We start from the raw sequence: 14,976 nt of genomic DNA on the forward strand, positions 1-14,976 counted from the left end.
TCTTGTTAAGCTTTTCTGCAGGCAGACAGTGGCAGCATTACCTGTCTCATGGTGACGGCTACTTTGAGTATCAGAAGTTCATTAGTAACAATTAAAAATTCTACAGCACTTGAATTTTATCCTATTTTATATGCTAGTGTCAGTTATCATACTCTAAATTGCTCCAATTAGCTGATATTTAGCACTTATACATTGCTTTGAACACACACTGTGCATCCCTTACTTAATTCCTAATTCTGACATGTATATTATCGTAATTTCACAGATTAGCTGAAAGGTGAGAGAATTTGCCAAAGACCACTGAGCCTTGGGAGGAGCCAGCACTAAATCATAGCTTCCAAGCTAGGGCTGTCCAATATCTTGGTCAACATGCAATAGCTTCATTATTGCAGGTTAGGCTATTAATGTATGGCAAAGACATCCTGATCACATTACACAATGAAAAAAGTCTTTTGGATGTCAGACCTGGTTTTACTGTAAGGTACTCTACCTCTACAAAGAGAGCTAAAAAACTTGGAATATTCTACATCAGGTTCTTCAAACACAAAACTGTTTCTGCAGTTAAGCCTCAACTTTCCCATATGTAGCTTTTCTAAAATGCTGTCTGCCTGAAAGTTTATATAATACAGATTGCAGGGGTTCAAAACTTGGAATGGGATGGAAAATCTTCATGAAGGTAATTTTTCTGACATTTCCTGTAATAGAGCTGGTGTTCACTTACTCTCCACCCCCAAAAGATGGTACCCATTCACAGACTGAAGCTCACTCCAGAAGCATAAATATACAGTAAAGTCTAAGACAGAGTATAATTGTACACGACAGCACATTATTTTGTTAATTTATTTGTCATTTTACCTCATCTCACTCTCACCTTATTGTCTATCTCTATTCATTCCCAACAAAGAACCTCATCATTCCTCCCTATTGTGCTTTAGCTGTACTGAATGACAGCCATTAAACTGAGGTCTGATTTCTGCACCGCAGCTAGTTTCTGCTTCATGAAAAAATCTCACCTCCTGTGAATTAAATGTTAATTTCAAGATAGTCTCTTCAGAGGGATTGTGTCAAAGAAATATGGAAAACACACAAAAATATTGCTCAGGATCCTTACTGTTTTGTTTGTATGCTAAAACAGTCTGACAGATCAGAGAAAACAGGTCTTTTCTCAGGAACCAAACCTACCTTGTTCTCCTGTGAATCCCTCTATTGCTCACTTCAAAAGAATACAGCAAATGTAACACTGAATCCTAACATGACAGGAATTTCAGAACTCTTTTCTTATATTTTCTAGTGTTATTGTTTTATATAATAAAGCTTGTGAGCTGCATATCCTCAGAGCTATCTGTAGTATCTCTATAAAGAGATACTTTTACACAGGCAGTCTGCTACTGAGAGAATCTGCATTGTTGTTAGCAGTGAGATTACCCATAAGCTAGGGGATGCCATTTAATCCTAGGGATGTCTTTGTTTATTAAAGTAATTCTTCTCTGCAAAACCATAGCATTTTTATCTCAAGTGAGCAATAAACTAAGGAGAAAAAAAAATGTAAAAGCCTCTCTCTAAAATATCAGCACATCATTATTCAAAATATAAACAAAAGCAAAATCACCAAACTACCAGTCAGCCACATAAACACTGGTATGTTTCAGTTGTCCTGAAAAATATTAATTTAACAACAACCCACAACTAAGGCCCAGTTATAGTAGATGATTTAAACAGGCCCTTTTTCTTACACTTTTTCTTCCAAAGGCAAACTTTCTTATTTTGTCCCATGAGGGAACTAGAGCCACAAAGCTGAAATTTCATACTTCTTTTTATTAAGAAACAGGTCTTCATGCATAATAGTACAGAAACCATGAAAAATGCTTAAGTTTAAAAAGATGGAAAAGGTACATTTTCATTGGTATTAAATTAAAACAGTTCCTAGTAACAGCCTAAATATGCTGCTAGATACTATACCAAAAAGACTGGGGTTTTTTAATTTATGAAGTTATATTATTTTTTTTTCATCTCTATTCCCTTTCTAATAGAAATAAGCCTTTAAATACTGAAATTTCAATTAATCCACCATTACAGTAACTATATAATACCCTATACATTTAAATATACTTGTAAAAATAACATTGTCTCATATTAATTCTCTCTTCTGCTCTTTCATGTTGTCAAACAGTAACTACAGAATTTGTAAAAAGCAGGGGTAACAGCTGTACCTTTCTATTTGATTTGGCACATTCAAGCAGTGCAATATATGTGAACATGAATTTAGCTTTCGCTATCCTAGTGCCGTTCTATGAAAATAATATTTTGAAAGAATTATATTCTACATATATCTTAAAGTATGAATTTACCTACCCAGGAGAGCAAGGGCTATACCAGCAATTCTCTGGATTATTAGACCTCCTGAATTTTTGTGCTCCATCTTCCAGAATATTTTATCAACTCTTCTTTCGTTGTATTTCAGTCCTATAAAAGAACAATGGGTAGTATCTGAATAACAAGGCTCAGGGAAACTGTTAAAAAGACTGAAGTGACTTCAGAGTTTTATTGCCATGGTCACAAAAAAACATTGTATTGACACAATTTTAGCCCTGTCAGAAAGAAATTCATGGCAAACTTAGCCAGGAGCAGTTCATCCTCCAAGAACAAAGATTCCTCCCAGGGACAGTTCAAAGCAGAAACCAAACTGTGGAATCACTATGGGAACTTTTCATTCACTACAGGGAGAACACAGGAAAACTACATTCAGAAAACTGAAGGTAGCCACTCCTGCATCTTCCCCCAAGTGTCTGAAAGCTGGGCACAGCTCAGATCAGCTGTCAGATCACTTCAGCTAAAAGTGAGTTAATGGATCCAAATCTACCACCATCCCCAGCCCCAAGAGAAGCTACATGCTGCTGAACAGCATTCCTTTATGAGATATGTGTAAACCTATGTGCTCCATTATCAATATTATGTTTAGCCCTGATCACTCTTTGCAGAGTGTGGTCTGCCTTGCAGGTAACTACACCTGGCATTAGCAGGTGCCACCTTGTCCTTCCTTCCCTCTGACCCTCAAAATCCAAAAATTTCCTTGATGGAACACAGTCTTAAACAGGTGGGTAATGGCTCAAATAAAAAATGTTTAACAGTCATAGTGATAAAATAAATAAAAACCAGAATAAAAACTGGTAAATAGAAAAAATAGACCAAACTAACCACTCAAGATATGTAGATGCAAGGAAATATAGCTTAGATCAATGCAAGTTAAAAGACAGCTCAGACACAGTCAACAGATTCACAAAGGGAAAGTCTTAATTAACTAGATATCCATCTATGAAAAGGTCACCCATCTAGTGGATGAGGGGAAGGCTGTGGATATAGTTTTTCTAGATTTTAGTACAGCTTTTGATGTTGTTCCTCTAAGCACCCTTCTGGACAAGTTGTCCAACTGTGAAATAAGTGGTTCATTGTGTGCTGGGTGAAGAACTGGCTGAAAGTCAGAGCTCAAAGGGTTGTAGTGGACAGGGCTAAACTGGTTGGTGATGGATCATCAGGGTTCAATTCCAAGGCTAGTACTGTTCAATATATTTATTAACGAAATAGATAAAGGTGAGTGCACCAGTAGAAAGTCTGCTGATGATACCAAACTGGGATGTGCTGTTGACTCTCTTGAAGGACAAGAGAAACGCCTTGCAGGGCAACTCACTCAAACTATGCAAATTCTGAAGCAGAAAAGAGAAAACTTTATCTTGGGAGTAGGAAGCAAATTTGTACTTCGTACATGGTATATTTATGGAGCAGATGAGACTGCAGACACTGGAAACATCTGGAGCTCGAATTGGACTCCACACAGGTCACTCACTGCCACTCTCCACACGAGTTGGCCCTACAGCAGCCGTCCCCTCAGGTGTGGTGGTTGTGAGGTGTTTTGGGTCAGGCTAAAGCTGAGGGGACACAGCCGACGTGAACCAAGACCCGTGGGGGAAGCGCCTCATCTTGGCCTCTACTCTCCAGCTCCGGGAGGTGAGGAAAAGTGTTGGGGGGGGATGAGGAAAAGTCGCGGAGCCTTCGAGACTCCATCCGCTACCTGAGGCGGGAGGGTGGGGGGGGGGGGGCAACCACCGCCTCCAGGCGACACCGCCCAACCTGAGGCGCCGCCACCGGCACACACGGCCGAGGGCGGTCGCTGCCTTCACGTCGGCGACTCAAACACCTGACTGCCGCCAAAGCTCGCCTCCCATCCGCAGGGATTACCTCAGGTTTCACGACAGCCGCCGCCTGGCCGCGCTCGCAGAAAAGTCGCCCGGGGTCGAAGCCCCTTTACTCCCCACCCTCACTCCCCATTTCCCCAGCGGCACTTCACGCCTGACTCCACACCGAAACGACCGTCTGCGGGTCTTCCACGGCCACCGGCACGGCATAGAGCTCCACCGTCCCCACATCCCCGTCGCCTCTTAGGCTGCTGGGCACGACAGAGAGCGACGAACACCTCGCCTCAGCCGCGCGCAGCCCGCCTCAGCCGCGCGACCCCCAGCCCGCCTCAGCCGCGCGCAGCCCGCCTCAGCCGCGCGACCCCCGAGCCCGCCTCAGCCGCGCGACGCCACCACCCTGCGGAGGCGGCACTGGGGAGGTGCACGCGCCCCTGCCAATCAACGCTCAGAGACGCCCCCGCTGCCGCAGAGGCCTGTGGGGCGGGGAGTCCCCGCTGCCCTCGCCGCGCTCCCAGGACCCGGACCAGAACTACCATTCCCGGCGTGCCCCGCGGCCCAGCCGGGGCTGCGACCTGACGCTTGCGGAGGGAGCGGCTCCGTCAGGAAGGCGGCAGTGGGCCCGGTCACCCAGCCGCAGCGATGAGCTCGGCCAGGGAATCCCAGGGCCACCACGGCCTCAAGCGAGCGGCCTCCCCCGATGTAAATGGGCGCGGGGCCCGGGGCAGCCGCGCGGCGGGAGGGAGGGAGGAGGAGGCCGGGCGGGAGGCAGAGGGAGGGCGGGAGGCCGCAGCTTGGCCCCGGTATGGCGCCCGATCCCCGCGGCGGGACGAAGGGAAGGCCGCGGCCTTGCCGGCCGCCCCATTCCTCAGGCTCTCGGCCGACGGGGGCGACCACGGCCGGCAGAGGCGTCCCGGGGGAGGCTGTGGCTTGGGGTGAGGGGCCGCCGGGCCCGCCTGGGCGGAGGGGGCGGGCGGACGGACGCAGTCAGCGTGTGCTCCCGCAGGGCTCAAGCAGCTGGGAGGCGGCGGACCTGGGCAACGAGGAGCGGAAACAGAAGTTCCTGCGACTGATGGGCGCTGGGAAGGTGAGGCCGCCCCGCTTTCCACCTCCCCCTGCCTCCACACGGGTACCCGAGAGGGAGAAATCCCCCAGCCCCCCAACACATACTCACAGCGGCTGCCTAGGGATTCCTTTTTGCCATGCGAAAACCATACCTCGAGGAGGGAGGTCTGGTGCAGGCTGCAGTGCTCTAGGAAGAAAAAAAAAACCCCAACACTCAAAGGCAGTTTCGCTTTGGGACCCTCCTTTAAGGAGGATTTGGGTTTCAGAGCCGCGGCTGTTATGTCAGCAGCGGTGTAATGCCAAATACCAGTCTGAAATGGTCAAATCCCAACTTCCTCCCCACCCCACACCTTTATATTTTAAGACCAGAGAATGGAATTGTTCACTGATATTGCCAAGAGATTCCTTGTTAGAAACAAACAAACCTGTGTACTAGGCCTGTAAAATTCTTTCTCATTGAAAAAAAAAAAAATTAAAAAAGGTAGTTGTAGATTAAAACAGCAAAATAATAACCTAAATAATCCAGGAAATATTCTTAATGATAAATGATCTAAACCAAAATATCTACTATGCTTTTTACAAGAAAAGCAGCAACACCAGTAAAATACAAATTGTGCTTTTTCCATGTACAAAATGTGGTTTAATATTTTACAGTACTAAGGAGGTGAAAGTTAATATTCCTAGTGGATGGGAAGACACTACCTATTACAATATCACACTACCACTAACCTTGCTTTCTGCTTGCATACTTACTGCTGCTTGCTATGTAATACCAGTTCTTACCTACAGGGATGCATTTGCTAATGAGCAACGACTGAGCCAATATGTTAATGAACACTGTAAAGTTCCTACCTGATACTGTGAGCAGCCTCAAAGTGGAATGATTGTAAGATGCACAGGCTGAACAACTGCATAGTGCCAGAGAAAGATACCCAAAGGGTAAATTGCCAGAACCTAAATTCACAGTCCAGCAGTGTGTAGTGTAGTTTTCATGCCAGGTGATCACCATTGCTCCTTGTTTAGCTGATGTACTGGCATGACTTGTCTTCGTCTTTGGAGTAGCAAGAAACAGAATGAAATAGAACCAGCTTTGGGGTGTGGGAAGATTAAAGATTATGTAGCTGTTGGGGGTTCTTTTTTAGAAAATTCAACAAAACAAAGATGAAACAAGTTCATCAAGAGACAGCAGTTGTTATCTAGTAACTTACAGTTGGTTGTCAAGATTTGACAGCAAACCTCTTCCATTCAAGACTTCCAGAATGCTGGCAGAGCTGTCAGTGCACTGTAAAGCTCCAAAACAAACTGCCTTTTTTTTTAGAAAGAACATACTGGCCGCCTTGTTATCGGAGACCACAGATCAACCTCTCACTTCAGGACAGGTCAGTTTATCCAACAGCTGACACAAAGTTGGAAATGGAATTCTTATTTAGGAACATCCCAGTACTTTGAGCATCATGGATGTTGCAGGGAGGGGATTCAGCTTTCATGGCTGAAGCTGAAGACAGATTAGGCTGTGGAGGTGTAGAAGTTCCTGGTTTCCCATGTTAAATTACTGACAGTTTCTCTTACTTGCCTTATAAAGTCCTGGTTCAGCATAGTACTTGATGGTCATTTAAACCTGTGTACAAATGCACTGGAAATTGGGGCCTATAGGTTCACAGTCTTGTTTTGCTTCAAAGTAAGAAAGAAAAGTTTTATTGCTCCTGGTACCTAGCAGTGTCATACTGCTTTCTTGCTGCCAGGTATGGATATACAAACCTCTAAATGATTGTGCATGGAAAAGAACAGGGTGATATCACACTTGAACAGGAAGATCTCTGCCTTAAAGTAGTGGGGTAGAAGCTGAAAATATCTGTAAGGTCATCTGGGCAGTCAGCAATAATTTGATGTGTAATTTGATATATGATAATGGTAACTTCTTATCAGGCTTGCTTAGGTAGTAAGTCAAAGCACATTGAAACCAAACTGGGCTTGACTGTCTGAGAGAAGTTTTTACAAAGCTGTATGGAATAGCAACTGTCAGAGTTCCAGAAAACTTCTTTCCCGGATAAGCTCCACTAATAATTTTCCAATTTACTAAAAATTATCTATGGACCAAAACACAAACAGAAGATTGAGGATTGGTTCCAGTTTGCAGACTGGGAATCACTTCCTTATACCCAAATTCCCTAAAAATTTCTTAGAGATGATGTTTTCTCTAGCGAGTCATAAAGAATGAGTACTACTTTCTTATTAATAAAAAGATGCTAATAAAAGATGCTGGTTTTTTGCAAGATGTCAGAACTTGACAGTTTACTTCCTTGTACATCATAATTATTCTCCTTTTATAGCAACATACAGCTAACTTCCAAATGAGGAAATGTTAATTTGCAATGCAAGCTTTCAACTTTACAGAGGTACTAATTAAAAACTAGCTTATTGTGGGCTCGTCAAGGGGAGAATTAGAGATTGGTACCTTTCACAGGAATAGTAGATTTTTAACTATTTTAAAACAGGTCTTCCCCCTGTAATTGTTTATTTCCTCACAGGAGTAAGTAAAGGGCATGTCCAAGTAGCTCTTGAAAATTATTTTTTGTGCTAATTCCTAAAGATGGAAAAATGCAGAGCTGTAGTAACTGCTTTTGATAATTCAGGATGCATGAAATAGTTTCAGATGCAGCTCTATAAATGAGAGTGGTGGTATTGACCTAAATTCTGCTGCTGTATAGTAACAGTTTAATGCTAGTAATTCCTAGTGATGACACAAGTTGTAAAGGCCAGAAACCATGTCCTTGCTGTGATGTGTTGCAGGAAGCACAGAGAAGTCATCCTGGTTACGTTGACTTGTTTAGCAGAACACAGACCACACCTAGTACAGCTGTACAAATGCACCACATCTTAGGAACTTACCAAACCATCTTTGTATCAGAGCAACTTTGCTTGCACACTTAGGATTGCTTATAAATCTGTTGGTTTTGCATGCAGAAATACTCGGTCCAGTATTGAATATTTCTCTCTTTAAACTTTTTCACACACATCGTGATAAACTCTGGAAGTATGACTTTGTGTAATTTGATGTCTTTGATAATTTGAATGAACCATAACCAAAGTACACTGGACAATGCAGGGGAAGAAGACAAGAAGATGAATGAAGAACTGGAGTCCCAGTACCAGCAGAGCATGGACAGCACGATGTCTGGACGAAACCGGCGCCACTGTGGACTTGGTTTCAGTGAGGTAGTAAGTTATTTCCATAATGATTTGGCTTTCACTAATACAAGGTGATTCATCATTTAAAAATCCAACCACCACAGCTAGGGGAAAACTTAGACAGTTTGAGTTAAGGGACAAGCTTACTGCAAGCACTGGGCCCCTCTTGTATGCTGTGGTGGCCATTTAGATGCTGAAAATAATGGATGCTTCTCACTGCTCTGAGAAAGTGATGTGACATGCTTAATGTGCCATAGTAGTCAAGGCTGATTTGGACAGGAAGTGACAAATAGATTAAATCAGGGTGTTGCCAAGGAATACATAAGAAGGCAAGATAACCATCTGCACTGACAGTGGTAGCTAATAATCTTGGCTTCTTTTTGCAGTGAGGCACATACCTCTCTATGGTGCTGACACCTGACTGGTCTTGTACTTGCAAGGAGTTCCATAGGAATGAGCAGGAAGAGAAGTGTGACAAACAGAATTAAATTATTAGGGATATGTCTCTGCATGCCAATTGAAAGGTGCAATAATTAATTTTTTGCTAATTGTTATCATGAATTACTGCATTAAAACTTACCTGATGTTTCCAGAATTAGCTAAAAAAACCCTGTGTGGTGCTGGGAATTCTTAATATTACACACAGGGAGGCTTTGCTTTTTAGGAGAATGAGAAAAAATCCATTTGGGGATTGTTCTTGTTAGCTGTATCATTGGATTACTGCATCATTCCTTATGCTGCAGAGTTTGCTAAACTTATTTTCAAAGATTAATAACAAATACGAGTTCTTGATGGTCTAGTCATTCATTTCATCATGTTTCCCTCCATAACAGATATTAAAAGTGTCCACCAAGGTAAGGAATTACTAAGCTGTAAGCTGCTAGGAAGCTTTTCAGACTCATTACATGGTGTGTTTAGGATTTCTGCTGTAATTAAATAAGAATGCAGCTGAGGAAACCATGGAAGTCACTGTTGGTACAATTAGGCACTGTGATGAAGTCACTTTCTGGCTAATAAATTGTATATTAAAGACCTGCATTTAGCAACATAGCCCATTTTATTATTAAAATGAAAGGAGCCATTAAACAAAATAACCTCACTGGGAAATTTTAACAGCTGCAATGGAGTTGCCAGGAAATAATGGTTTATTTGTCTTATAATCTGAACTTCTAGTTTCAGGAAAGTGAAGAACAAGAAGAGGCAGCTGGGCACTCCTCTGATGAGAGTTCAGAGGACTCCGAAAGTGGCTCTGAGTCAGAGCAAGAGGAGTCTGCAGAGGAGCTACAAGCTGCTGAAAAACATGATGAAGCTGAGGTTCCAGAGAGCAAGAAAGAAGCAAAAAGCAACTATAAAATGATGTTTGTTAAAGCCAGTGGTTCATAACTGCAGATGTAACAGCTTTGTATTTAAAAGTACGGTAAGCCTTATTGTTACAGTGCAAAGTGGAGGACTGCTACAGCACAAATCTTTGTATTATGATTTTAAAAAGACCCCTTAGATGACATAAAGTAGTATTTGCTTTCAGTTGCCATGGATAACATTTTTATGGGCAAAAGTGGTATCACTGGTTTTTGTAAAGTGTATAAAATACTGGATGGAGAAATAAATTCTTTTTGTTCCTGCCCAATCTCTATGATGTTATCTAAACTATCCTTCCCTCTCCTCCCTTATGCCAGATAAGGAAACTTCATGTTAGTGGTTTCTTTAGTTAGTCCCCCAGTCTTGAATTTTAACTATTAAGAGTACATGTGAATTACTCGCTGTTGCATTAGTTGTAAAATATTATTATCAGTGCTATCCTGTGATGTGCTAGAGCTTTAAACAATGAGCTTGTCTGTAGATGCTGGTGTTGACAGGGCTAAGAGGAGAAATGACTTCTGTGACAGTATTAATAACTGGATCTGTCCACAGTCCTACAGCAGTTGCAGGGGAGACACCGTTTAGGAAATGCATGCTAGAACAGAAAGCTCTAATTGCTGCTTTGGCTTTATAATGAGAGGGATAAGCTGTAGTTCTTTGTACCTTTTAGTAGAAAAGAGTGGTTTTTGAATGACTGGCTACTGGTTATAGCACTGACGTGTTACTAAAAATTACTCCTGAAGAAAGCAGTTTAGTTTGAAAGAGAATATATACTTTGATAATGAAAAGGCTATACAAAACATTTAGCTTTTTAAAATATAAAATATAGAGTTAAAAGTATGCAAGCCCTTCTTCCTTTTCTCCCCATAACATGCCTCACTTGGAGGTTTAAGGCAATTACCACAAAAAGGTTGTACACCTCTCAAGTAAAGTTGATATGCTTAAAGAGTTCCAGTAACTCCTTCCAGCAAGAATTAAGCACATCCTTGCAAATTTATAGTTTATTGTATTCATATAATTAATAAAATATCAGATTTCTTTTAGACTTCTTTTAATACATCAGACAGATCAACTGCCTGTCCTTGCTAGGAGAGCAGAATATCTGATCTGTACCTCTAGTACAGCCTCAATCCACCATAAATATGTTCCAAGAAACACTGTAGATGCTTGTGGAGAATCTTTTGTTTCCATATACAATTCATGGTATGCAGACAACGTTTGCAAGCCCATTGGCTTACATGAAAGCAGCAGTATGTGCTATCATTGTAAAGGTCTACTGAACGTAAACATGAAAGCATCAGTTACTGGGGGAGGATTTGGAGTAAGTTATATTATGGAAAAAATAAAAGTAATATGATTGTAAATAAAATGGAGTAGATTCTGATTAATGTTTTCCTACTTTGGGGCCTTGAGCAACCTGATCTAGTGGAAGGTATCTGCCCGTGCTGGATGATCTTTAAGATCCCTTCCAATCCCAGCAATTCTGTGATGCTACTGTTCAACACAAAAGTCCCCAGTCATTCAGTTTTAAGAACAGCATTACAGCAGCTACGTATGGGCAGTGATATGTAATTGATTTGTATGGATGTGGCTTCCCACTACTGCAAGCTTCTAATACATAGACAAAAATTAAAAGTTGCTTGTACATGGTAAAGGAAGAAAAACCTCACCATGACTTAACAAAAGCTGCTCAAGATAAGAGGCCCTCCCCAAAAGATGAACTGATAGAGTGATACCAGTTTATTCCTCTGCAGACACTAGCTACCCTTAAACCAGCATGTCACTGGTGAATTCTTTTAGGTGTGGCTGCTGGCTATTTGTTGCCTGGGGTGCAATTACAGAATTAAGGTGTAGGCTGCAAAATGCTGTATATACACTGACCTCTCTGCCTTCCCTGGTCCAGCACTAAAGCACTGCTCTTACAACCTTTTCTTCTGCAGTTGCTCAGCATCCACCCAGATACCTGGACTCTAACAGAGACAGACTCACTTTCAGAAGGCAATAGATTGATTCCCTTGCTGCAGACCTACCCTGCCAGGCAGAGGGCCCTGCTGCTTTCCCACTGGCCTCAAAGGAAAAGCATGGTAAAGCCTTACCTGAAAGCTCTCTGCAGTGCAACCAACCTGGAAAGCCCCAGGAAAAGCAGATCCACCTGGCAGGCCCTGCATGGGTTCCTCCACCCTGCCTCAACAAATGCCATCAAGGGAGTCTTAAGCTCTGCTCCAAATCAGAGTCTCCTGCCTTGTAAACCAGATTTTTCTGTCAGTTCCAAAAAGAAGTAAATAGACCACACAAAGATTAAAAAAAATATAATTTAAACTATCCTAGTAACAGCTCTGTCCAGAAAAAAAAAATAAACACAACTTACATTCCTCAAAAGTGTAATACTACTGTGAACAGCCTGATGAGGTTTGGCATAACTCCTTTATGATGCTGACCTAAGAATCATCTGCTCAAAACTGGAAGAGGTTTACATAATCAATCACATCTGTTTCTGTGTAACACTTAAAAACATATTAAGAACTTGCAGTCATCTATGAAGCAGCCTAAGAAGCTTCTCTGTATATAGTATATATTCTCTATTTTTAGTTCAGTGTAGATTGTATAGTAAATGTTTTACTTTGGGAGTCAGTTTTGGCAACATTTGGTGTAATAGCATAAGCAGTAGTGTCACAGATAGTAGCAGAATGGTTTCAGCTCATACTTACTGGAGTCAGAGAACACAGGAAAAATCAATGCAGGTGTCTTGGTTGATTCTAGTTGGGTCTTCACTTGTACAGACTGGTACAGAAGGAGCTCCCAGAGATGATAGCATCATAAAGAAGGCAATTGTATTTGTCTTTTCAGACAAGATTTGGTGGCTGAAATTCCTCAAAGAACAGCTTATTTCCATCTCAACAGAAGGACAGAAATCTGCCCATATTTCAACTAATTTCAGAAACAACTGGTGAACCTTATATCTGTCACACAACAACTTAAGCATGTGGGAGATGTTCTCACCTATTGCTACCCACACGGAAAATCTGCCTACACACAGGTCAGTGCAGATGCATTATCAGCGTTTAGCTTTGGAAGACTGAAAACACTTCCACAGGCTGGAAGTACCTATGTGCCTGTTCCCTTTCCATTTGCCCAGGAATAGGGAAGCCCTCCAGACAGGTACCATGACAGCCCCACTGACCACAAGGTCCTGCAGTTACAAATGAGGATGCTTCTAAGACTAGTAAAACAGGATGTGTTTTTTGCTCAAAGGAATTCTTCCAGGCCAAGAAAACCAAATCTAGAAGTTGCCCTGTAGCTTTATGCAACTGCTTTACAGTTTACTCTCCCTTTCTTCCTGAAGAGAAGGCTGACAACTCGATCCCTGAAAGCACAATTTATAGGCCAGCTTCAAAGCTATAGGTCCTTCTAAGGCTCTGGTTGGGGAATTCACATCAAAGATGTGCACATGTTGTTCTGATGCCAGAGAGGATGGTTGGTAGAAATCTCTGTGGATTTGCTGCAGTCCCCAGAACATGGATTAAATTATGCACTGAAGCTGCCTCTGTAAACTGCAGGAGACAAAGAGAAAAAGTGGCAGTGCAATATCTCATAATCAAAGCCTGGCACAGTTATTTGCATCAGTCTCCTGGAAGCTGTGAGGGGATTAAGAGAAGGGACATGTGTCAAGGTACCCTCACTGAGGGGACAAAGCAGAAGTTGGTTTTGTTTGCTTTTAAGACTACCACCTTAAGTGTACTTTTCCTGAGAAAAATACCTGAGTAGTACATAGATGTAGTGTCATGATGGATACAGCAGTAAAGAAAGTGACTTATCTCATTTGATTTGGTTTTGATGTACAGGTGCAGAATAAGATCACACTGGCAGTGTGCACTATTATTTATCCAAATCTAATACCATTTTATGGTGTCCATACCTCAGGAAGCTCTAGTTGAGAGAAAAAGAGAAGACTGACAAATAACATCATAAGAGGGATTTTGTATCAGTCAAGCAATACAAGGGCCCATATGAAAAATAACTTCCCTGCTTTTAACTTTTTCATAACTGCCCATCTTGACCTGCAGGGAAATTCTCTGAAACCATTACCATAAGTAGGCACACTCAGCACAAGTATATCAAGCTACATTAAAGATTACAGAAACTTCTGGCAAACCAGGCTGGCTCCTTTTCACCCTCGTATTAATTGCTAAAGCTTTAAAACAAATGGAGGTAAAGTTTTTGATCCTTTGATCCAACTCTCCTTCCCATTACAACTACTGAAATCTAGTAATTGTTATCTATTTATAAGGACACAATAACAGAACATCTCTTTCCAAAATGTAATTTTTTGTTTGTGAGAAATACTTCTTAATCAATACTAGACACATACACACAAACTAAGAAGAGATCAAATTTACTCAGTAGTCAATTGATGGAACCACTACCCTGCATATAAAATCATTCACCAAATAACTTTTAAACTACTGAGTGAAGTCCTCTGGCATGCAGATGGCTTTAAGGAAACCAGAGGACACAGCTACATTCATGAGATGTTAATCTCTCTTCCCTCTGAGCCTCTCATCCAGGTTAGGACTGGGAGCCACTTCTGCTACTCATTTCAGCAGTGGTCCCTCAGCTTTTGCTGATTCTGCACCTTGGAACCAAACAGAGGAAGCATGGGATCAACATGCATGTGAGTGCTTATGTTCACACTCCCCAGCACATACACACACACATTACAACATGTCAGGAAAGAACAAAATCCTCTTCCATGCTGGCAGAAAATGCTCAAAGGTACAGTATGGAAGCAGCAGAGCAGACAGAACTACTTAGTGTAAACTAAACAAAAAAAGCTAACAAAATAGACAATACAAATGACAAAGAGAATTGGCAGTGACTTCTCTCATGTCAACTTTTTCTCCCCAAAGTGGTACAACTCATTATAACTAAATGTTGCCAACTACTTCATGTCATTAGGGTTACACCTCACATAAGCCATCAGACAGGGTTCCAAAAAAACCCCCAAAGCCCTCTGGTGTCTCAAGAGATGAACCAGAAAACAATGTTAATGCTTTTCTCAGTTCTGGCTCTAGAGATAAAACCAAGCCAGTCCAAACAGACAACAGAACTGAGGCCAGAGACTGCAGCAGGCCACACAACACCTTCTTACGCTGGCACATCACAGCTATAAAGAGTG

At 42.0% G+C, this 14,976-nt stretch overlaps 1 protein-coding gene across 2 annotated transcripts; it reads left to right on the plus strand.

The window, feature by feature from the left end:
• Window positions 1-4,721: 4,721 nt before the first annotated feature.
• Window positions 4,722-12,099, plus strand: C5H11orf58 (chromosome 5 C11orf58 homolog). Of its 2 annotated transcripts, XM_030451129.1 has the most exons (6): window positions 4,722-4,889; window positions 5,194-5,274; window positions 6,571-6,631; window positions 8,359-8,468; window positions 9,615-9,858; window positions 11,741-12,099. In XM_030451129.1, the coding sequence occupies exons 1-5, from the start codon at window positions 4,830-4,832 to the stop codon at window positions 9,822-9,824; spliced, it is 522 nt and encodes a 173-aa protein (XP_030306989.1). In that variant the 5' UTR covers window positions 4,722-4,829; the 3' UTR covers window positions 9,825-9,858; window positions 11,741-12,099. The 2 variants fall into 2 exon arrangements, with proteins under 2 accessions (XP_030306989.1, XP_030306988.1); XM_030451128.1 differs by lacking the exon at window positions 11,741-12,099 and having other exon boundaries at window positions 9,615-10,721.
• Window positions 12,100-14,976: the final 2,877 nt, after the last annotated feature.

This window comes from Calypte anna, chromosome 5, assembly GCF_003957555.1.
Source record: "Calypte anna isolate BGI_N300 chromosome 5, bCalAnn1_v1.p, whole genome shotgun sequence".
Taxonomy (NCBI): domain Eukaryota; kingdom Metazoa; phylum Chordata; class Aves; order Apodiformes; family Trochilidae; genus Calypte; species Calypte anna.

Coding starts and splice junctions, on each gene's coding strand:
- C5H11orf58 (XM_030451129.1), top strand. CDS start 4,830: ATGAGCTCGGCCAGGGAATCCCAGGGCCACCACGGCCTCAAGCGAGCG. Junction 6,632..8,358: donor AACCTCTCACTTCAGGACAG/GTCAGTTTATCC, acceptor TGGACAATGCAG/GGGAAGAAGACAAGAAGATG. Junction 8,469..9,614: donor GTGGACTTGGTTTCAGTGAG/GTAGTAAGTTAT, acceptor CTGAACTTCTAG/TTTCAGGAAAGTGAAGAACA.